The 21426-nt window shown below is 39.3% G+C and overlaps 1 protein-coding gene and 1 pseudogene across 1 annotated transcript in view; both read right to left on the reverse strand.

The window, feature by feature from the left end:
* TAOK3 (TAO kinase 3) overlaps nt 1-21426 on the reverse strand; it is a 111879-nt gene that overhangs the window by 32425 nt on the left and 58028 nt on the right. Inside the window, exons 11-13 of the mRNA XM_004709559.2 lie at nt 15425-15592; nt 11814-12020; nt 1781-1915 (exon numbers count right to left, since the gene is read on the reverse strand). Coding sequence (XP_004709616.1) covers nt 1781-1915; nt 11814-12020; nt 15425-15592 — 510 coding nt within the window. The remainder of the gene's footprint in view (nt 1-1780; nt 1916-11813; nt 12021-15424; nt 15593-21426) is intronic.
* Nucleotides 20209-20916, reverse strand: LOC101656393 (annotated as a pseudogene).

Here is a 21426-nt window from a genome sequence, read left to right on the forward strand (position 1 = left end):
GGGGAAGGCAGTGGCGGCTGCGTGGGAGCATCTGGGCCTGGCGGGAGTAATCTTCCTTGGAGGCAGGAGAGGTCATGGATTTGAGATGTGGGAATGAGGGCGTGGCAGGTGAGAAAAGAAGAGAGCCTGACCCAGAGGGAGGAAATGGACTTGGTCTCACGTCTGCTTCATAAGCAAAACCTGCACCCGGTGCTGGGTTCTCATGATCCCTCCTCACATTGCACCAAGAACAGTTAGGGTTTAGGTACAAGTCTCACAAGAGTCTGTGGTAAGTAATAATAGTTTCTTGAAATACAACATTTCTTCTTATTGTCAGATATCATAGCATGAACATGCTTGTTATTTCGTAATTCCATGCTGCTTTATTTAGTCTCCAGAGCTGTTTTTTTTTTTTTTTTTTGTGCCTAACAATCATTTGCAAATACATAGTGGACATTTTAAGATCTCCATTACACAGGCTATCGTTCCTTAAAAATAAAAGATTGCTTATTAAAGGAGATGACAAGAAACTTCTCTATAAAGGTACTTAAATATGGGCTTATTTATAAGCAGTCTACATTAAATTGCTTGCTTTTAAACAGCAGCAGACATAGCAGCATGTTGTACTGTAACTTCCATTTTTTCCTGCATTTGGGATTTTTAAGATGAGAATCCACATTCCATTTCAGAGATAATCAAAGCTATTAAAAGACTTGAGAAATGAGTGTAGAAATAAGGTTTAAAAAATAGGACAAGAAAAGCGATCATTTCTGGGTTGGCCTCGGATGATGTCATCATCGGTTCTAAATGTAATAGCCGAGCAGTGTACACTAACTCTTCCTGCCCATGTGACCTCTAACATCAATTTAGGCAAAGCAACTAATATTTCAATATTATTTTTATGCTAAGAAGCAAGATTCAGAAGCAACGATAAAAGAGAGTTTTGAGTATGAAGGATGGAATGGTGTGTGTGTGTGTGTGTAAGTGTGGGAGCGCGCACGCGCACGCGTGGGGGGCCGAGGGGAGGAGGCATGAAAACTAACTCTTCCAGCACACACCCCTTTTGCTACTACAAGGGCATCCAGCAATCACATTTGCAATAGTGAAAATGCTGAAGAATCCGACAGTCCCTTTCCTTCTACAACCACCCTGATCTCTCCCACAAAGCCCTTCGTGCTTTATCGGTGCCAGGGAATTCTTCAGGGGTTAAATGGGGAAGTGCAGCCACTACCATTGTTGCAATAAATAAATGAATGAAGCAGAACAAACCAGCAATCCATCCCTGGGAAGCAACTATCTTATTTTCTACAATTACATACATTAGCCACAAGCATATATTTTAAAGAAAATGATGTTTTATCTTTTGATGTGTATGTATACATTATACACACACATGCATCTATACAAACACACACACACATAGATCATTATCTTCTAAAAAATTTAACATTATTTATTTTAATGAAAAGATAAACAAATAGCTTTTATAAAATTGGATATGCTAGCAACTTCATCTCAAAGGCCTTTTATTTTGCACATGCAGCATATACAAATACACACACACACACACACAACAAAGGTTTTTTTTTTTTTCATGCTATAGACAATGCTAAAATATCTGAGATCTGGTTGCTATGCCAACAGATTTTTTCTAAAATGAATAAAATTATTAGGAGGGAGAAAACATTCTTGACTCCTTTCCTCCCATCCATGAAGCCGAGAGAGGCTCAGGGAGGGCGAGAGGCTGCCAGATGGGGAGGAGGGGAAGGAAGGGAAGATGGGTAGAGGGGTGTTTGCTTACCAAAGATGCTGATTTGATCGTGGCAAAGCGCTCTCGGTTCCGGTAGTGGAGGGCCTGGCTCTGAACTGACTGGGTAGGCCGCGGCTCAGGCCTGGGATCGCCGTGGCCCGCCTCATCCCTTATGAATACATGATCCTGCAGAAATGGATAAAAACAAGGAGAAAGTCCAGCTGTGCTCTTTCCTCGCCGGCTGCCTCTCTCTCACCCCTCTTTCTGCACAAGCACTGCTGTTTGAAATGCATAGTTTAGCTCTCTGCTAGTCCCCGCAGCTCCCACGGTACAAAATGAATAAGCAACACATTGCAGCCTTCAGTTAGGAATGTCAGCTGATCGCTAGTGGGATGCCTTCTGAATCCCTGGCAGGCTTTTTCTTTACCTCCAGAATTACATATATGCAAAAGAAAAAAAGAATAGAAAAAACAATGCAATGTACAGACTCCTTAGAACAGTTTGTTTAAAACGCTGTAACCAAATAATTCCTTTAAAAATGTCATGTCCATGTCTAGCAAGGAGGATGCTGGTTGCTTTTAACATAAAAGCGAGCCTCCGCCTCATTCCCTTGAAAGATCTGCTTTCTCAATTTAATTTTATTTGAGCTCTGTTCGGTAGGATCATCGTTCTGCCTAGAACCAGTGGAGGCTTGTGCTGAACTGCCTCTCTATCTTGTGCTGGGAAGATTCAGCAGTCACTGAGGGATCCTGCTTTCCAGTCATGATCGTACACAGTTCTAGCACCTTCTCTCTACAGCTTCAGAAAGGATTTTTTTTCAGATTTAAAGGGACAGGCGTACAATTTTAACCAAATGGTACTTTCACAAATTCTTCCTCAACTCAGCAGAGATATGGTCATCAGAGTGAGTAAAGATGGGATTTAATGTCCTTCATTGATTTAATTAAGGCTACGGTTTTTGATAGGCAAAGATGATTAATCTTATTGTAAAACCCAGTGAAAAAAAGAACATTCCCTGAAAGGATTATAATGGATGTTCCTTAAATGCAATTGAAATGACTTTTAAAGGGGAAAAATGCTTTCAAAGGAGGAGGTTCCCTTCTATAAAAGATGGAGTGGTCAGTCACTGAGTAGCTCTAACCCTTCAGAAAAACAGATAGTAAAACTGTTAATAGCTCAAAAATACATACAACCATGGGGGGATTTTTGAATAGTACAAGTTCAAGAGGGGAAAGAAAAAATAATCCTTAACACCCTAGGGTTTTAGGAGAAACCATTTGTGGGAAGTCAGTTTGGCATTTTTTTTTCCCCATGACTATTTGAAAATGTTTTATAATTGCTCCTCATCAGAAAATAAGACTTGGAGATATAAAAATAGAAAATGTTAGTACTGTCTAAATTTTTGAAAAGTCAAAAATATTTATTCCATGAGGGAAATAAAATTTTACATCCAGTTTTATTAAATTATTTATTTTTGTAAAAGCCAAGAACCAAGGTTAAATTTTCCACTGGGCTTATTTTATTTTCCACTTCTACGTGTAGAATACTTCAATCTATTCCAAAGACAGCTACCATTACATTTCTGTTAGAGATCACCCCGCCCCCATTTAGTGTATTTTGTATTTTTAATAAATAGATTAAATAAATAAATACATAATAAAATGAATGTATATTTACTGTGTTTACTTTGAACATAATTAAAGGATCAAAACACACTTGCTACAATAAATAAGGTAGCCACTAGTCACATGCAGATCTTCAAATTAAAATGAAATAAGATTTTAAGAACCCATAGTTACCATACTGGACAGTCCACTATAGAACATTTTTTAATCAAGGCAGAAAGTTCTTTTAGACCGTGGTGTGGATAGAGAGGTATTCCCTAACCCATGTTTTGGAACTTATAAAAAATGTTTCAAAGGGTCAAAAAAATTTGTACATAATTTCCTGATAATTCTGAACTATTATTTCACAGGTAAAGAGAGCTCTGGAGAAAGATAAGGGTGTCCGCCTGTGTAAAGATTCAAAACCACCGGAAAAGACTCTACACAGGGCGCCTGTGAGTGAGAACCAACTTGATGTAGTGGTTACGTGGGATCTTTTCCAAGATTCCTAAATTCAGAAATAAAGAGGTGAATTGGAAAAGCTGAAACTCTAAATTTCATTAAGAAACCAACTAAGATCTAGTTTGGAAGTAAAGGTAGCTTAGATGTTAGCCTGGACAATAGATTGAACATTTAAATCAACTTCTAATATAAGTAAACCTACTTTAAATATAGTAAGCACACCAAATAATACACCGCTTTGCTTCCCCCTAAAGTCGCTTTCTTCCTTTTATAAAAGAATCTGCAGTTTTCCAGAGCAGCTTCATAACAGAGATCACCAACATTAATAGTCTTTAAATATTTTCAAGTTATCACAAAATGGGGCAAATTTAGTCTAACAATGGATATCCATGTACATTAGGAAATGTATGTATAAATGTTTGTATAAAATTGGTTAAAAACTTGGAAGGCGATTTAAACAATCCAACAGTTTAAAAATGGGGTAATGTGACTTAAGAAGCAAGTCCATAAACACAGGGAATCCAGGACAGATAAACCCCTCAGGACCAATACGGAGAGGAGCGATACCAGCAGGGTAAGGGGAAGGTGGGAAGAGAGAGGAGGAACTGATCACAATGAACTACATATAACCCCCTCCCAGGGGGACAGACAACAGAAAAGTGGGTGAAGGGAGGCATTGGTCAGTGTAAGACATGAAAAAAAAAATTTACAAATTATCAACGGTTCGTGAGGAAGAGAGGGTGGTGGAGAGAGGGAGAAAAATGAGGAGCTGATATCAAGGGCTCAAGTAGAAAGAAAATGTTTTGAAAATGATGATGGCAACAAATGTACAAATGTGCTTGACACAGTGGATGTATGTATGTATTGTGTTAAGAGCTGTATGAGCCCCAGTAAAATGATTTTAAAAAAGCAGCAGCAAGCACAAATATATGAAAGCATCAGATAGAGGGGGTATGTAGTTGGTTAGTTATATTAGCTTTTCAAGCAGCAGTTCCTTTGAAAATGACCCTGATATTTAGCCCCCAAAGCTTCTGAATAGCACACAGATTAATAACAAAAAGGGTTGTTTTTCTATTTATACAGATAACTAGTAATTATTTACAAATGGTAATATTAAGGCCCAGATCTTCTTGAAAGGATGATTTTAGAAGCTTAAGAACCAGTCTCATGTTCTACCTTACCAAGCCAAAATATATAATGTGCTTATAATATATCTTTTGACATTATCAGCCAGCAAAAAGGAAAAGAACTTCTTGGAATATCAGTATGATTGGGGGCCCATTTTAAGTAAGTCTGTGTTAACTTGGTAATTTACAATGCTCTTTTGTTGTAAGAAATTAAATTTCTTTAGATTAAAATGAAATCAAGACAAAATAATGCTCAAAGCGTTAGTAAAGAGAAGGAACTTCATGCGGTCTAGTGAAATATGCAAAGTACTAGGCATACACGACTTTACTATGGTACCCTGACTTTACTATGGTACCCTGAGACAGGGGGTTTTACTTTAATTTGGAAACATTTCCTTCAGTGTCTGCCTGTTTAGGCTTCTGAAATGCAGATCCCCGGTGCACTCAATTGTCTAGTGACCTGAAAGACACTACTCTAGGTTCCAGTGTGTTTGGGGTCTACCTTTATCACAGTATTCATGGTCAAACACACCCGTCAGTCTCTGAATGAGAATGTGGGCTTTCTTATGGTGGAGCAAATGTAGGCTGAAAAATCTCAGTCTCCTTTCCACCTAGACTTAGTGCTCGATACTTAGTAGGCATTCAGCAAATGTTTGCTGAATAAATAAGCTCAAGAATATAGGGCTGAGGAGATTTTGAGAAAATGATGTTTTCTCTTGGGTTATTTAACAGAATTCAAATGTGTATTTGAGGAAAAACCTGCTACTCTATACTCTTAGAGTAAGGTGACCAGATGTCCTGCTTTTGGCAGGACAGTCCCGATTTTTAACAATTTGTTCTGCGTCCCACAGTGTTTTTAAAAAGTCCCGATTTTTGGAAAGAATGCACAACAAGCTAGGGTATACGGTTTTCAGCTGCCATGTGGCTATTTCGCCAGGATGAGTTTTATCAATGGTGTCCCGTTGTACCAATATTAATATCTGGTCACCTTATAGAGTGACCTAAAATCATGTTATACACACAAGCATATCTTCACCTAGTGGTGGTAGTATTAGTGGGGGAACCTTAGCTAAATGGCCTCTTTTTTTTTTTTAATTAGGACTTTATGATGGTGATGAGAAACCTTTCCATAAATTCTCCCACTTTTCATGGTATGGAAGAGGGATCAGCAACCCCCCAGCCCTCTCTTCAGTTTCGCTTGTTTCTACATTATTAAATGAGGTGTAGCTCTCACAGCACGAGCTGGGACTACAGCAAGGAGAGCTGGAGCTGGAAGAGTGTTATTTTTAAAGACAGTATATTTTAAGAGGCCACGATGACTGCAGTATATTAAGGTATATCTAAACACATAAATTGTTTAAAAAACAAGACCTTTAATGTAGTACACCCTTATGATCTATAATAACAGAAGATAGCATTAGACAAAGATAATTTTAGACTTTGTCAAGATAAAAAAGTAGACCTTTTAATTAAAACACATACACACATACTTTGTTGCTTAAGCCAACATTAAAATCTGTTTGTTACTACTATATGCTCAATCATTTTAAAGGAATATGGTGGAAACCCAGAAGCTGTCTAGATAGCAGCTTAAAAAAAAAAAAAGAAGAAGAAGAAGCTAATCTGGATTCAAAGTTGGCCCTGGAGAGAAAATATAAAACAGACTTTCAAACATCATGGAACCCAGATTTTCTGGAGTCATGGAGGCTGGATGAACTCCTAAAAGCACCATCCTGAAAGAATCTTTAAACCTTCAACCACAGATATCCCCTGAAGTCTCCTTCAAACAGTAATCCAGCGTCTCTAGGGAAGAACGCCTGCCTTGAGCACGGTGCCCTTCAAACTAACAGCAGCCGCTCACGGATACGACAGGGAAGTTTGGGAGCAGTGAATGTGCAATGATGGGGAAGGAACAGTTTGGAAAAGGAAAATGACAATGGTTGAAGCCTGTCACGCATGTCACTGAAAGGTGGACATGTAGAGATGGTTGGATTGGTGTACGCTATCCACAGCACAGCAAATAGAAACCAGTCCTTTTTCAAAGTTCGCCTTCGAGTCACTTGTGAATAATCAAGAACGGTTGTGTATGTTGTGTCCTATGAAAGTCCACCTTCACCTTAGTTCAGCACAGCTTTAAGGTGTTTACCTCAGGCGGATGTGGGGCTAAGGAGCAGGTGAGAAGCTGCGTCTAGAGAAAAGCAATGAAGTTTCACTTAGTGGGAAAAGCTGTGTGTGTGACTCCACGAGCAGGAGGAAAAGAAAGAGCTGGCTGAAGTTTATTTTGTCAGAATATGCCTTCACATTTATCGAAGCATTCCTGCTCAAAGGAAGATTAGATTAGGGTCCCTGCAGGGCCTGGGAAAGACTAGAAGAGAGGCCAGGACTGGAGAGAGGGAAGAAACCCAAATGATGATGTTAGACGAAATTTTTCAGAGTGTCACCTTACATTTGGGGGACTTGATCTGTGACAGCAGAACTGTGCTGCTAAAATCCGGGCATCTTTATTGCGGGTGCAGAGCAGTTAATTGTGTGTGAGTCGAGCTCTCACGCTAGTTATATGTGGCCTTTAAAAGTGAACTGACTTCCTATATAAAATGGTACTCTGTTTCAGATCCATGATTTGGCTAATTTAGGAAATGTCTGCTTGATTGTAACAATCAAGAAGGACAAAAACTCTTATTTTACATTTTCGTATTTATCAAGCATGCTCTTACTGTCTTGGGTATTTTCATTACAGGAATTCTATTCTGTTAACTCTTTCACACCATAAAGAAACATTTCAGATTATTTAACCCCTTTCGATCCATTATGTGCAATGAAGCTGAATAGTGTGATGTTTAATATTTGGTACCTAATTATTCCCTATGGTTTTGTCGCTTGTTCATTCATTCATTCTTGATTAATGTACGGAGTGCCTACCCTGTACCCAGGCACTGCTTTAAGGATTGGGGACATAGTGCTGAACAAATTTGAACTTAAATTCTAGTGGGGAAATAATAACTATATAATTGTCTAAAAATAAAATAGGATAATGATGAGATCATGGATAGACTAGTATTTATAATATGATAATAGGATGTATAGACTTTTCTAAGATTCTGGACACAAAATAGGTAAATGTTTCCTGAAACTTTATTGACTACTATGATATTCTTAGTTGTTGCCATTGGGTGCGGTCAAGTGGATTCCAACTCCTAGTACCCCAGGTGACAAAGTAGAAGTGCCAGAGGGTTTTCTTGCCTGTTATCTTTATGGAAGCAGATTGTGAGACCTTTCTCCCACAGAGCTTCTGGGTGGGTCTGAACTGCCGCCCTTTTGATTAGCAACTGAATGCTTAACTATTGTGCTTTTTTTTTTTTGGTTTGTGTTTAGTTGCAAATAATCATAGACTTGGAAATGTACTACTATCCAGAAGTCCCTTTAGGGCAGGACTCTGCCTCAGCAGAGTTACAAGCAGTTGTCTTTGCTATGGGCTCCTTCAGGGATTGCCTGAGTGGCAGAGAGCAGGCTTGCTCAAGCTCACCCCCTTCAGGGCTTTCCCAGATTCAATGACTTATCTTGGTTGGGTTATTAAGGCCCTGCCCAATGTGGGATAATTCTGAAGAGCTATTTTAGCACCAGAGTTCCCTGTGGAGTCAACTGAGCCTACCCTGGAGTCTGCATCCCAGGTCACTTTTGCACTCTGCCCAATGCTGCTTTCTACGCTACGCCTCTCATTCACAAGAATTGACCTCGTAGGAATTTAAGAATATAGGTATTCCAGCACTTGCAATGCAGGTATGGTCTGATGACTACTCCATTGCAAATCATTTTTGATGTAAGTTAAACACCTCATTAAAATTTTGTTTGCATTATTACTGCCTTTTATTATCAGCATCTTTATAAACTGGATATTATTTGTCATTGGGTGGTGGAACATTACATTTGAGAGTGATAATGTCAGAAAATTATGTGCTGACACTTTGTATGTGGTACATACAACTGATCAGATAAATTTTATATTGATTAAAAAAATAACGTTGTAAATGTGGTTCATCATCATATGTGTTAATCTGGGCATTACCTACAAGTGAATGTTCTACTGCCCTAAAGTGTCTCAGGACCCCTGGCGATGCGGGGGTTATGTATTGGGCTGCTAAATGCAAGGTCAGCGGTTTGAAACCACCGCTGCTCCTTAGGAGAAAGCTGGGGCTTTCTATTGGACTCAATGGCAGTGACTAAAGTGTCTCAACTCTGCTTCCTGTAGAGCCTAGCCGACAACACTACCAATACCTATTCTTCAGTGTCATCTCGTCTGCATGAAGAGAAGAGGCTGATGAGACTGTGACTTTCAAACATTCTAGTAGAACATTTTCTTTATCCAGTGAGATCTTAAGTGGGATCTGAATAGTTAATATAAACTGTAACGTAGGGGAAGCATGCTCCTGAGTCACCATGCTAGACATTTGCTTCTTTAAAGATTACAGAGATAGATGCTTCAGAATCAACTCTGAAAGCATGCCGAAAAAAATTCTAATTTTATAGATGTAGAAACCAAAGCCCACAAATGTAGCACAAAAAAGCCAAACAAAAAAACAAAACAATGACAAACAGAACAGCAATGCAGTGTACTCATTCCTGTATGTCAGTCTCTAGTGAGAGTATAAAATTATATTTCATGTATATTCCAAGTGAAAAAGTTTCAGGGAATTCACATAAATCAACAAATAAAAAACTTCCTGAAAAATTTTAAATTTCTGTTGTTTTCTAAGATGGTACATTTTAAAGTTCAGGAATAGTGAGTGAAGGGGTTTCATGAAGAGATACCAGCTTTAACATTAAGTTTTTGTAGATAATGTAATCTATTTTTCAGCCTATTTGCAATTTGAAGAGAACTCACTTGAGATTTTATTTGCAAATGTTTTTCAGTTCCCTTCCACTAAATTTCACTGACATATTTCACCAAGGAGTCCCTGGGTGATGGAATGATTAAGTGCTTGATTACTAACTAAAAAGTTGGTAGTTCGAAGCCGCCCAGAGGTGCCTCAGAAGTAAAGCCTTGTGAACTGCTTGTACAAAGTCACAAGCTTGAAAATCCTCTGGAGAAGTTCTACTTTGTACACATGGTGCTGCCGTGAGTCTGAATTGTCTCAACTACAACAACCACACACAGCTTACAATAAACTACGTTATAGAATTTAAATTTTCCCCATAAGCATTTCTGTTGATCAAATCCAGTTACCATATATATTAACATCTACTAATCTACATTATATTATATATAATATAATAACAAAATAATGTTAATGTGTAATGTACATATATCTTTTGTCATAGAAATTAATATCTATGGAATACATTGTGAAAGATGAAGCCATCTTTTCTGATGAAGATTTACAAGCACCGAAACCCTATAGGGTCTCTATGAGTTAGAATCGACTTGATGGCAGTGGGTTTGTGGAGCACAATAACATCTAATAAAAACGAACATTTATTCTCCATAAGTGATTACATCAGGGAGGAAAAAGCATTGATAAACCCATATTATCACAACAAGGCAGCGTGACACCAGAAAGTAAAAATTCCAATCCCACCGCGCAATGAGTTGTAGCTCAGGGTTCTGCTTGGGTGACTATGCCAGTGGTACCTTCCTTCTAAGTGTGCATCCCCTTGGGAGACCCTGGAGTAAAAGGTGCAACTGGATTCTTCTTCTTTCGCTTCCTCTACCAATGGCCTCCCAGAGGGAGCGAGCCAGTTCTGTCAGCACCCAAGAGAGCTCCCCGAAAATGAGGTCCCAGAAAGCCTTACCTTCTACCCTTCAAATGTGTGATCACCTGCCTGTATCCAAAGAGCAGAACCCAGAATTTCATATGTCTGATATTGCAACTTTCTGCAAAATGCTGTCCTGACTTCCAATTTATCGGGGCCCTTGCTGGCTCTCTAACCTTGATGCATTCTCCACATGTTCTACCAAGTTTTAACTCTCTTGCCTTACCTACTCTTCCTTAAAGATACAGGGCTTCATTTGCCTCACAGCCTTGGCATTGACCCCTACTATCATCCCCAGCTAGTTAACTTTTTATTTGTCTTTGAAGTTTTTGCGTAGATGTTACTGCACCAAACAGGCTTTTCATTACTTCTTCCAAGATTAAGTTTTCCTTTGAGCCAGAGCAAATTTCATAATTACATTATATAGTGATTAGTGTGATTATTTGCTTAATCTCTACCATAGATAATAAACTTGATGAAAGAATTGTGTCTGTTTTAGACCCTCTGTGCCTCTAAGGCCTACCACAGTGCCTATCATATAGGAGAAGCCCCCCACTAAAATTCATTAAACAAATGAATGGGTTACTTGGTCCCAGAAAACAAAACTGTGCCCTTCCACAGACACCAGTATGTTTTCTCCTGCCTTCCAATCCTTACCTATTCAATCTCCCCTTCCTTCCAAGAAGCAAGCACAACCAACAGAAGTATAAGTGAAGACAAGTTTGACACCATGCTTTCTCACTGGAATTAAAATCAAACTCCTGCTGTAGAGAGGCACAGGCACTATTTTATTTGCATGAACTAATTAGTATGAATTAATATGTTGGTTTCCAAACCAAATGGTTGGTTTGGAAAAGGGTGTACTGGTTTCTTTGACTTGAAGATTTGTAGTTGTTTTTTTTGTTTTTTATAATTTACTGACTGAAAGTGGAAATCAGAATAATGAGAAAGGAAGATAAAGAAATAGGCCAAGAGACCATCTACCCCATTCTGCATTTTGACTGTCAGAGAACTATCAAGGGCTAGGTGTAGCCTCACATTTCAGTCACAGAAAGTAACAAGAAAGCTGGATGCTAAGTGGCCAGAGCTGACTTCACCAGGACTGGAGATGCTGAGAGCTGTGAAGGGTCCCCTGAAACCTACCTTCTTATGCACAATGGAGGAACTGGAACTTATCGTGCTTTCGTCCTCCTGCATCAGGACCAGCTCAGAGCTGCTCTCGTCCATGACCTCCTGCATGCTATTCACACTGCTGCTCTGGCTGCCTGTGCTCACAGACATGCTTGGGATGGAGTGGTTGCTGCCCAGGCTGTCCACTTCCCTGCTCAGGCTGGTTCCATGTTCGCTGTCCTATAAAAATGGGGCACTGGGGTTAAAAAAAATGACTGGAGATAAAGTGCCAATCCATTGACTAAGCTATTAAGCACACTCAATTCTGCAGTGCCAAGTTGCTTTTCTGCCAAATCTGCAAAGATAAACTTTTTATGTAGTGGCTCCACTACTCCCCCACTATTTTCAGACATTTCAAATTCACTTCTCTGCCTTCCCCAGGGGCCATTCTGGACATGGGTCATAAGGCTCCAAATGCGTCTGTCCCTGGGCTTTCCCCTTTCATACACAATGATCATATTATCATCTTGCTACTCTGTAGGCAGAGGGCTGTAAGGGACTATCAAGGTGCTACAGACAGCCTGCTGGCCGGCCGCTCGAGGATATCTGCAAAACTAGGCTTGGAACTCAAGTCGAGGGAAGAGTTTTTGGGGATTTGACTAGCAGCATGCTCCTCTGCAAGCTACTATCGAGTAACTTCATATCTAAGCAGGGATATTAATTCTGCTGTCCTGAACAGGTAATTAAATTCTGCCTCCCTCAAGCAATTCCATCATGCTTACCTGTGTAATCTTATTAAATATATCTGTTAAATAATACTGGTATTCATATTACTAGTTCTAAGACTACTATTTGAGAAGTGGTAAAATATTATCAGAACATATAATTTATCCATCACAGTGGGATCTTTTGATGTTAGATTAAATAATGCAATTAAAGAAACATCTCTATTTTCAAAGGACCACACTATGCATTTGTGTATATATACATAGGCAGAACCCCCAGTTCCCATTACAAACAACGTTTGTCCCTAAGTCTATCTTAAAATCAAATTTGTACATAAATTGGAATAGTTAATTACCTTTCATGTCTAAGTCAGTCAAGTGCTAGTTTAATACATAGTATACTTTTCTATCCATATTAAAGCCACAAAAAACCCTTTTTATATTGAAGAAAACAATGCTAGGTATACTAAGACATCTTTAATGTAACAATTCAGTAATAATAATAATAATAATAATAAAGTCTTGATGTGGGTAGCAAAGTAGCACCCATTTATTGCAAACTACTGCATGTACCTCAAACATTTAAATTTTAATATAATAGACTTTATGAGGGCTGGCTCATAACTATGGATGGTACATAAGTGGGATATTCTTAACTCGCGACTGCCTATGTATGTATGTATGTATGTATGTATGTATGTATGCTGCTTTGCATATGTGTATGCTTGTCTGCCTGGATAGCTGCCTGTCTTGTCTGCCTGCCTCCCTGCCTCCCTGCCTATCTATCTTTCTATCTATCTATCTATGCATGCCTATCTATCTGTCTGTCTGTCTGTCTGTCTGTCTATCTATCCATGCCCACTGTCATCAAGTCTATTCTGACTCATAATGACCTTAGGGTGGCCAAGACTATAAATCTTTATGGAGCAGACAGTCTTATCTTTTTCCCATGGAGTAGCTCGTAGGCTTGAATTGCTGATCCTACTGTTAGCACCCCAATAGAACCCCAATACCTAATCCACAGCACCAAAAGGGCTCCTTATATGTCTGTAGGCATGTGTGTACACACCCCCACGGATATGAGTTGTAATTGATTCAATGGCAGTGAGCTTTTTAAAAGTTAAATATATGTATATGTGTGAATGTATATCTAAAACTTTAATGAATTGTTACTTAGCCACGGCAATGAAAAGAATCACTAGTATAGATAATTTTCAAGGTTGTAGAAAAGAAACTACTTTAAAAATAGATAGATTTTCCCAATTAAAGAGACTCATTTATATACATGTAATCAAGAATTTTATAGTTCAATTCTGTTTTCTGAATTTCACTTTTATAATTAGTGATACACACCTTGTCACGTTGTTTTACATTTTAAAAAGTCATTCTTCTTTCTTTCCTCCTCCTTATCTAGTTTTAGAGGAAGCTGAGTGCTTTCTTTTGTTCAAGCGAATTCCTGCACTTGTGCTCCTGTCCCCAACCTACCTACCACCTGAGGTTCTATTTCTTTAATTACATCTTTTCTCTTTCATCAATACCTCTGGGCGGCTCCTTCCCCTCTGCCTATAAGTTGAAGAAGTCAGCCCCATATTTAGGTACCTCTCTACCACACAGCCCTCTCTCACTTTTCCTTCTTAAATGTCTGAATCTTAAAACAACCAACTTTTTCTGTCTCTGCTTTCTCACCTCCTACTTATTCCACAAACCACAGTAATCAACTATTTATCCTATCACTGTAACACTGCATTCACTAAGGTTATCAAGGATGTTTTAATTATAAAACGTAGTTAATGTTGTGTGTGTGTGTTTTACCCTATCTGACTTGACCTCTCATCACATATTGGCTGCTTTCTCCTTAAAGTTGTGTATTTTCTCAAAATCTGTGATATCTTTATCTCCTAAGTCTCCCTTTTCTTATATAATGTGGGTCCTTTTCTCAGTCTATATCTAACCCCTTGTTTAATTCTCATTAAAAAAATCATTTTATTGGGGGCTCATACAACTCTTATCACAATCCATCCATCCATCCATTGTGTCAAGCACATTTGTACATTTGTCACCATCATTATTTTCTAATTCTCATTATAATGTTCTTGACCCCCAGTCAGATACCTTTGTCCAAACCTCTGTCCTATATTCTAGGTTTGTTTCTTTCAACGAACTGCTAGACATTGCCATCTGGGTATTCCAACCATCATCACCTTTGCCCCCAAACAATGACATTCTTTAATTTTTCAAGAAACCAAGATGTTGTCTGTCCTTAGAAAAAATGTCCATCTATGTACTATGTCTCTTCTACATGATGGCAGGACCGTAAACCCAATAGCTACTAGCTGAAATCACCCGCCAAGTGTGCCCATCTTTCCTGTTCTTCTCTATCTTTGGTGTTGACATGCTCCTAGTGACCCACACTTAACCTTAAACTCATCTGTTACCCCCTTTCAATAAGCTCATGTATTGTCAAACCTACCTGTACAATGTTTCTTAAAAATGTCCTTTTTTTCCCATTCCCATCAAAACTGGCCCTATTGTCTCCTATATGGATTATTATCTAGAATGTCACCCATTCAGCTCCTTCTTATACTTTGTAGCCAGGATAATCTTGCTAAAGCACCACTTTACTTTATAGCCACCAAAACCCAAACACACCATGTTCTCCACAGCACCTTCATTAATCTCACCAGCATATTTATTTTCTGCCCCTCCCCCCCATGGACCTGTGCACTACAATATACCTCTCCGACACTTTTCATCTTTTGCGCTATTTTACAAATGTCTTCTCTGTGACCCTCTGTGTCTTTCAATGCAGAGTTCATCACATACATTTTGTGCTCAAGAGTACTTTCCAAGGGCTCAGCCCAAGGCTCTTTTCACACAGTAGGTACTCTACAAGAACCCGCAGCAATAAAATGAACCTACTTCTTCATCTTCCTGTGATTCATTCAAGGGTCCATTTCGTGCCTCTTGGAAAAGGATTTTTTTCATTTTCCGGTACTGCAGGTTATCTAGCTCACGAACAGCATCTTTTGTCCTTTGTATGAGGTCAATTAGGACACGCAGTGGCCGATCTCGTCGAACAAAGTCATGCTGATGGAGTGAGAAGAAGACACTGATGGTGAATTAGACACCTATATTTTGGGGGCACAAAATGTAGTCATAAAAGTAAATAAGGCAGCATGAAACAATTCTGTAGGCCTCACAGAAATTTAAAAAATGTGATTTTGAGGTACCTTCTTATAATGTAGTAACCCTGCTTTTATCCTCTTCCCAGGCCCTCCTTTTGTGGACTTTGAGAATTTATGTCATCAGAATACACGAGCCGTGCTCGATCACACAAAGTAGTCACAATGACTGGAACTTTGAGCAGTAGCAGATGTGCTTGCAGCAATGCTGAGTGTATAATATTCTTTTCTAATCTGTCCATTGTGCTCCTCCCCAAACACGCCAACTCCTTTAAAAACACTTGTGTATATATTCTGTGGCCAGATAGTCTGTGCTTGAAAATGTGGCAGCTGTTCAATTTATCCAAAGGTCAGATTTCTGGCAACTTCATCTCCCTTGGACAGAGTTGCCTCCACGGAATAGAAATAGAGACCCCAAATTCATCAGCTTTTCTAGGTATGCATGATTCTCACATCCAATATTTGCAATGATCTTTAACACGTATTCTGGGTTTCTGGTTTCTCAGACCAAAGTAGGTTAGAAGGCAGGAACAGGAGCGGGGAATAAGAGTATTAAGACTTAGAGTATTAAGACTTCCCACTGCAAAAAAAGAGTCTTCTGAAAGTTATTTGAAAGCTTATTGTAGAGAGAAAAAAAATGTATTACTAGTATATCCAGCAAACAAACAAAATGAACAAAGGTTTGGGGGCGCTTTTGAAAACGAGCAAATGCTTTTTTCATAGCCCCTTTAGATTCTGTTATAGATTAAATTGTGTTTCTCCTGTTCTACCCCCTCCCCCCAGGACACCTTGGTTTTCCATATTATGTAATTATCCTCCATTTTGTGATCTGATATAATTATCATATGCATTGTAAATCCTAATCTCTATGGTGCTAATAAGACAGGACTAGAGGCAGTTATATTAATGAGGCAGGATACAACCTACAAGATTAAGTGGAATCTTCAGACAATCTTTTTTAAGATATAAAAGAGACCGAACAAGAGAGCAGAGTATGGGACATGACTACCACCCAGGAAGAGGAGCCCGGAGCAGAGACTGCGGAGGACCTCCTAGACCCGGGGGAGGGTACAGCTAAGGCACACATACAGCTCCATGGAACACAAGAATCACAGATGTTAAAAAGACGTGAGTCCTTCATCCAGAGCTGACATAGGGAGAAAGCGTTCCCTGGGACGATGCCCCAAATTTGGTCTTCTAGACACCTAACACCTGTGAGGAAAGAAATCTGTTTGTGGTACTTTTGTAATAGCAGCCCTAGAACTAAGACTCCAAGAGTCCACTACTGTCTCAGAGTTAGCAGGAAGCAAAATACATCCATTATCTTGTTTTTAAGAAGTCAGCAGAGCACATCATATATTTGGGGAAGATTCCACAAGGAAAAAATAGTAAAAAGTGGGAGGAAGAAGTTTTGTTTTTAAAAGGAGAAGGTTCAGTTATATGGAAAATCCAGTGAAGTGAAACTATGATTTAAAGATACTGGACTGAAAATGAGATTTGGAGTGGATTTCATTTCTTTGTAATTCCAACAGATATAGAGGAGGAGCAGAATTCTCCTGGGAAAATCATCGACATGTCTTAACGCTCCGCACCCTGATTTTGCTGTCAGGGGAGTTGTGGCTTTTCCTCCTGTTTTTCTAAAACATCTTCCTTTGAAATGAATCTTTTATGAAAGTGAATCACCCTACCTAGAAGCAAATGTAAATTATTTTGCGAATCCAGTGCTTGCGATTATAAAAGGGCAAATCAGTTTTTAGCAAACTTCAAGCTATGACAGAACCACAAACTTTGGTAGTGGGAATGGTCCCTACATATCCTATCATTTTCAAAGTGGAACTTCGGTCCAAGGCAGTAAGTGATTTACAGAGCTCATTAATGCAAGAGCTAGAGCAGCAACCCAAGTTTCTTTATTTTGGATGTTATTTTCTGGTGAGGTACTGCCGTACCATCACAAATACCTTCTTAAAACCTCAAATCCCACACAGGGTAGCCCGATAATCCTGATTCCAATCGCTTTCCTTTGTTTTTCTCTGCGTCAAGACTTGAAATTAAAACGGGTGAGGTTCAGCCTTCTTTGCAGTTAGATAACAATGTGACAAACTGCCAGTGAGATACAGATAGAAGCTCCTGAGGAAGGCTGCCTTTTCTAGAACAAAAGTCAAGGAATATAAGGAGAAAGCATTTTGTAATTTCCCCTTTCCCCTTCTGCCTGGAAACAGAATATGCATCCTAGAAATGCAGCAGCTACTTTGTGACCAGAGGACAAGGATGGCGGGGAAAGACAGTAGGTTGTCCCGATCATAATGCTGTTGAGCTGTTTATAGTGCTAGATTGCTTACATCTCTTTTCCTCCCAGTGTCCTGGAACTCAACTGCAGGAGATAGTTACAACCTTAACTGTTTCTGTTTTTTGTTTCCCTAACTCCTACACTCAACATCTTAAGAATTTCTCTTTGCCTCCATGATAAAGCTCAGCCTTTTACGGTCAGGTTCCTGTAATAGTTGTAGACTCAAATCTAATTACCCCTTTCCTTCTTTCCTTCCTATCTAAATGCACAGTACATTTTAGAAAATTCTAGTTTCCGTCCACACTTGTGCTCATTTTATTCTCTCTGCTTGTAATCTCAGGTTCTCATGGCTCTTCACAGTGTAGGAGGAGTACGGACTTCCGTCCACTACCTCCTTTCCTCAATCCCTGGCCTGCCACAATTGAGTTTCTGTCCCAATCCTACAATGGTAAGGTTCTCAAGCCCTCTTAATGTTGTTCAGTGCTGTCCAGTTGCCTCTGACCCATAGTGACTCACATGTACAACACAAGGAAACACTACCCAGTTCTGCACCATCCTCACATGATTATTAAGGGTGAGGCCATCATTGCCGTCACTGCCTAAATCCATGTTGTGGAAGGTCTTCCTCTTTTTTGCTGACACTACCAAGCATGATGTCCTTTTCCAGGGACAGGTTTCTCTTGATAACATACCAAAGTACGTGAGACCAAGTGGCTGTTTGTACTTTTAAGGAGCACGCCAAATATATTTCTTTCAAGACAGATTTGCTTGTTATTCCAGAAGTCCAAGGTACTTTCAATATTCTTTGACAACATAATTCAATGCATCACTTCTCCTCCAGTTTTCCTTACTTATTGCCCGGCTTTCACATGCAAATAAGGCCATTGACAAGACCTTGGGCCAGATGCACCTTAGTCCTCAAAGTGAAGTCTTTGCTCTTCAACACTTTTGCAGCAAATTTACCCACTGCAATACATGGGGTTAATACATTTGATTTTTTGACTACTGCTTCCTTGAGTATTTAATGTCAATCCAAGTAAAATGAAATCCTTGACAACTTCAATCTTTTCTCCATTTATTATGATATTGTCTATTGGTCCAATTGTGGGGATTTTTGTCTTACTTACTTGAGTTGTAAATTATATTGAAGGTTGTAGCTCCAAGTCCTCTTGACTTCCAGTAAAGGAGATTATGTTATCTGCATATCATGATTGCTAATGAGCCTTCCGGCATTCCTGATGCTCCGTCCTTCTCCATATAGTCCAGCTTCCAGATTATTTGCTCTGCATACAGACTGAATAAGTCTAATGAAAGGATACAACTCTGGCACCTCTCCTTTCCTGCTTTTAAACTACAGCCTCTTGGTCAAGTTCTGTATGAGCATAATTAATATTCTGGAATCCCTATTCTTCGCATTGTTATCCATTGTTTGTTATGATCCACACAGTTAAATGCCTTTGCATAGTCAGTTTAATGCAAGTAAATATCTTCCTGGTGTTCTTTTGCTTTCAGCCAAGATTCATGTAATGCCAGCAACGATATATCCTTTGTTACATGATCAGTTCTAAATTCTGAAATGCAAACTGGTTTGAATTTCTGGTGGCTTCCTGTCAATGTACTTTCACAACCATTTAAAAATTATCATCAGTAAAATTTCACTTGCATGTGATATTAATGATCTTGTTACACACCTGCTGCATTCTGTTGGGTCACTTTTCTTTGGCCTGTGCACAAATATGGATCTCTTCCAGTTGGTTAGCAAGGTGGCTGTACTGAATAGTTCTTGCCATAAACCAGTGATTCCTAGTGCTTCATCAGTTTGTTGAAACATCTCCGATTGATAGCCTGTCAATTCTTCGAGCCCCGCTTTTCACGATTGCTTTCAGTATCGCTTGGACTACTCTCCCCATTCCAATCAGTTCTTAATCATATATTACCACCTGAACTTGCTGAACATCAACCAATTCTCTTTGGTACAGTGACTCTATAGTCCTATCTTCTGTTGATGCTTCTTGCATCATTCAATATTTTGCACACAGGATTCCTAATATTGCAACTCAAGCCTGGCAGTTTTCTCTTCAGTTCTTTCAGCTTGAGATATGCTGAACATGTTCTTCCCTTTTGAGTTTCTTTCTTTTTTTTTTTTTTGGCTTCAAGGAAATTTTTAATTGATAAAAAATAACTAAACTTCACATATGTCTTGCTTTCTGTACATAATTAAGCTTCACGCTGGTTTACACAATTCCATTCTCTCCAACCAGAAGCTGTGTAGGATTCAGTCCCACTATCTTCATTGAAACAGCAATTATCAAACAAATACTCATAGCCTACACACCTGGTTTTAGCCTTCCGCCATGTTTCTCCCCGTGTCCTCTGAGCAGCATCGCACAGGAGTCTGGGTACTCATCCATTGCACAAGCCATTTGTTTTTAGAGGTCTTTCTCCTCAGGTGTATTCTCAATAATGGGCACTACCAACAGAGCACTGTTTCGATAATACCCTCCTGAGGTACACTTCCTTATTCCTTTCATCATCTCCTGATGTGTAATTTTAAACTCTTGTCCTGGAAAAAGGAGGGTGGCCATGACAGCAGCTTGAGAGTGGGTGTGGATCACTACACTGGCTCCTCTCATTGTGTAAGCATTTATGAAAGAGGATACACTGGCTTTCCTGAGCATGTTAGATGGCGGAGGCCCACTTAGGTCCTATTCATTCTTGTCACAAACAAACAGGTCCTCAGGCTGAATTCACTCCTTTTGCACTCCTGCAAGGGGTGATATAGATTTCATTTCCATGCTTCAAGCTAATTCCCAGTGACCCAGCCCAAATGGTAAAACTGTTTGCAAAGCTCTGGGATTGGGTATCTTGGGTGTTCCTTGTCCTGAAGGAGGAATTGCCCGGAGTGAGTTACAGTTGCCTTCTGGAGCTTGATAATCAGACATGGTCAGGACCAGGGCATCCCAGTCTCCAGTCGTGCATGGAATTCCTTTTGATTTTCTGCGCCTAAGTCTTTGCAAATTTTGTTATGATGGGTTTTTTGTTGTTGTTATTTTTTGTTATGATGTTTTGTCTTATCAAGTTGCCTTTTGAAAATTTCTGTTCATCATTTCTTCTTTTTTGCTTAAACTACTCTATGTTCAAGAGAAGTTTCAGAGTGACATATTTCTTTTCTTAATAATTTAAGGAGAACATTTATTAAATCTTGAAAGAGACAAAGACAACACAAAGACACAGACACACCTCTGAATGAGGGAGGCCATTAACATGGGGTTGTAATGGCGTTCAAGGGTTCCTTGAGATACCAAGCTTTAAAGGGGGCATAGGTCAACAAAGGAAACCGCCACAAGGCCTGGTTGATGGCAGATCAATACATCACAATTATATGCCAGACTGTAGAAGCATGTGATTGGGGCATATATATCATTAGATAGATGGGCTTACAAGATTGGGTC

This window comes from Echinops telfairi, unplaced genomic scaffold (assembly GCF_000313985.2).
Source record: "Echinops telfairi isolate 266 unplaced genomic scaffold, ASM31398v2 ScPeMD7_7412;HRSCAF=8450, whole genome shotgun sequence".
NCBI classification, from domain to species: domain Eukaryota; kingdom Metazoa; phylum Chordata; class Mammalia; order Afrosoricida; family Tenrecidae; genus Echinops; species Echinops telfairi.